The sequence below is a fragment of the Zophobas morio genome, unplaced genomic scaffold (assembly GCF_036711695.1).
Source record: "Zophobas morio isolate AGI-343-1 ecotype UQ-CSIRO unplaced genomic scaffold, CSIRO_AGI_Zmor_V1 ptg001162l, whole genome shotgun sequence".
NCBI classification, from domain to species: domain Eukaryota; kingdom Metazoa; phylum Arthropoda; class Insecta; order Coleoptera; family Tenebrionidae; genus Zophobas; species Zophobas morio.
In genome coordinates, this window is record NW_026973262.1 from 26,783 (window position 1) to 30,070 (window position 3,288).

General features: G+C 35.4%; 1 protein-coding gene across 1 annotated transcript; it reads left to right on the forward strand.

The window, feature by feature from the left end:
• Positions 1 to 2,704: 2,704 nt before the first annotated feature.
• Positions 2,705 to 3,077, forward strand: LOC135122372 (uncharacterized; the record flags this gene model as incomplete). The annotated part of the gene is made up of 1 exon (XM_064046551.1): positions 2,705 to 3,077. A coding segment is annotated over exon 1 (373 nt), but the record flags the coding sequence as incomplete, so codon positions are not given.
• Positions 3,078 to 3,288: the final 211 nt, after the last annotated feature.

The window sequence follows — 3,288 nt, forward strand, 5'->3', positions numbered from 1 at the left end:
AGTGTGTTTGGTGGCTCAGAACCATCAAAAAACGTTGAAATATAGTTCAAATTCAATAAAAATCGACAAAAATACAGTTTCTAGCTAAAATTTGATGGTTTCGTTGCACTTTCCGAGCCCGTAGGGTATCTGAGTGGCTTAAAAGTACAAGAAAACACTTCAAAAGTGACGTTTCTGAAGAATTTTAACAGTTTTCTTGTATCTACGAACGCCAGAATGCATAAAATTGACCTAAACGTCTCCTTTTTGCTATTCTGAGTCGATTCTGCATGCTTTAAGTGTGTTTGGTGGCTCAGAACCATCAAAAAACGTTGAAATATAGTTCAAATTCAATAAAAATCGACAAAAATACAGTTTCTAGCTAAAATTTGATGGTTTCGTTGCACTTTCCGAGCCCGTAGGGTATCTGAGTGGCTTAAAAGTACAAGAAAACACTTCAAAAGTGACGTTTCTGAAGAATTTTAACAGTTTTCTTGTATCTACGAACGCCAGAATGCATAAAATTGACCTAAACGTCTCCTTTTCCTATTCTGAGTCGATTCTGCATGCTTTAAGTGTGTTTGGTGGCTCAGAACCATCAAAAAACGTTGAAATATAGTTCAAATTCAATAAAAATCGACAAAAATACAGTTTCTAGCTAAAATTTGATGGTTTCGTTGCACTTTCCGAGCCCGTAGGGTATCTGAGTGGCTTAAAAGTACAAGAAAACACTTCAAAAGTGACGTTTCTGAAGAATTTTAACGGTTTTCTTGTATCTACGAACGCCAGAATGCATAAAATTGACCTAAACGTCTCCTTTTCCTATTCTGAGTCGATTCTGCATGCTTTAAGTGTGTTTGGTGGCTCAGAACCATCAAAAAACGTTGAAATATAGTTCAAATTCAATAAAAATCGACAAAAATACAGTTTCTAGCTAAAATTTGATGGTTTCGTTGCACTTTCCGAGCCCGTAGGGTATCTGAGTGGCTTAAAAGTACAAGAAAACACTTCAGAACCGTCACTTTTGAAGTGTTTTCTTGTACTTTTAAGCCACTCAGATACCCTACGGGCTCGGAAAGTGCAACGAAACCATCAAATTTTAGCTAGAAACTGTATTTTTGTCGATTTTTATTGAATTTGAACTATATTTCAACGTTTTTTGATGGTTCTGAGCCACCAAACACACTTAAAGCATGCAGAATCGACTCAGAATAGGAAAAGGAGACGTTTAGGTCAATTTTATGCATTCTGGCGTTCGTAGATACAAGAAAACTGTTAAAATTCTTCAGAAACGTCACTTTTGAAGTGTTTTCTTGTACTTTTAAGCCACTCAGATACCCTACGGGCTCGGAAAGTGCAACGAAACCATCAAATTTTAGCTAGAAACTGTATTTTTGTCGATTTTTATTGAATTTGAACTATATTTCAACGTTTTTTGATGGTTCTGAGCCACCAAACACACTTAAAGCATGCAGAATCGACTCAGAATAGGAAAAGGAGACGTTTAGGTCAATTTTATGCATTCTGGCGTTCGTAGATACAAGAAAACTGTTAAAATTCTTCAGAAACGTCACTTTTGAAGTGTTTTCTTGTACTTTTAAGCCACTCAGATACCCTACGGGCTCGGAAAGTGCAACGAAACCATCAAATTTTAGCTAGAAACTGTATTTTTGTCGATTTTTATTGAATTTGAACTATATTTCAACGTTTTTTGATGGTTCTGAGCCACCAAACACACTTAAAGCATGCAGAATCGACTCAGAATAGGAAAAGGAGACGTTTAGGTCAATTTTATGCATTCTGGCGTTCGTAGATACAAGAAAACTGTTAAAATTCTTCAGAAACGTCACTTTTGAAGTGTTTTCTTGTACTTTTAAGCCACTCAGATACCCTACGGGCTCGGAAAGTGCAACGAAACCATCAAATTTTAGCTAGAAACTGTATTTTTGTCGATTTTTATTGAATTTGAACTATATTTCAACGTTTTTTGATGGTTCTGAGCCACCAAACACACTTAAAGCATGCAGAATCGACTCAGAATAGGAAAAGGATTGATGAGGGCGGTCAGACGGATGTCATTTACATGGACTTTTCGAAAGCCTTTGACAAAATAAGTCACAATATTTTGTTGTATAAACTTGGTGTCATTGGATTCTCACCAGCGCTACTTAAGGTTTTTCACTCTTATCTTTGTGCTAGGAAACAGTTTGTCTATTGCAGTGGATGCTCATCAAAGGATGTATTTCCAACTTCTGGAGTGCCACAGGGGTCGGTGTTGGGGCCACTTCTGTTTTCCGTGTTTATCAATGATATAAGTCACATCCTGAATGTTGATTATTTACTATATGCTGACGATTTAAAAATATTCACAAAAGTGAAGTCAACGGCAGATTGTGTGAAGTTACATGGCAACCTAAATCAAGTCTTAAATTGGTGCAAAGTTAATGAATTGCCAGTCAATAAAACAAAATGCTACGTTATGTCTTTCTCTAAAATGAAAAATTCTATCTATTTTGATTACAGCATATTCGGTGAGTTAGTCTCGAGACCAAACATTGTTCATGACTTAGGAGTTAAGTTTGACAGTAAATTGTCTTTTATTGCTCACTTCGATTATATAGTCTCTGCGTGCTTTAGGTCCCTTGGCTACATACTCAGAAATTCAAAGGATTTTGTGAATACAAATACGTTAATTTCCCTTTTTATTGCACTGGTAAGAACCAAAATGGAATACGCAAATGTGGTCTGGTTCCCTTACTATAATATACATATAAACAATATTGAAAAGGTGCAGCGTAGATTCCTTAAATATCTGTATTTTAGAGAGGAGAGAACGTATCCTCCAGTTGGATTTCCACAAATTATGCTTTTGGAGAGATATTCTATGACAGCATTAGAAAACCGTAACAAATTATTTTTGGCACTCACTATTTATAAGGTTGTTAATAACAGATTAGATTGTCATGACATATTGAGAAGAATATGTTTTAATGGAAGTCCTAGATTACTTATATCTAGAAAACCGGAGTTATTTGCGTTACCAACACCTAGAACGAATGTTCTGAAGTTTTCACCCGTGTACAGATTGTGTTACATAGGTAACTGGCTTAACCGTCAGGTAGACATTTTTAATACAAATATGTGTACCATTAAGAAATTAAAGTTTGAATCGGTTTGAATTAAACAGAAATATATTCCATAAATGGGGTTCGCCCTGTCGAATATATAAGAATAATAATAATAAAAGGAGACGTTTAGGTCAATTTTATGCATTCTGGCGTTCGTAGATACAAGAAAACTGTTAAAATT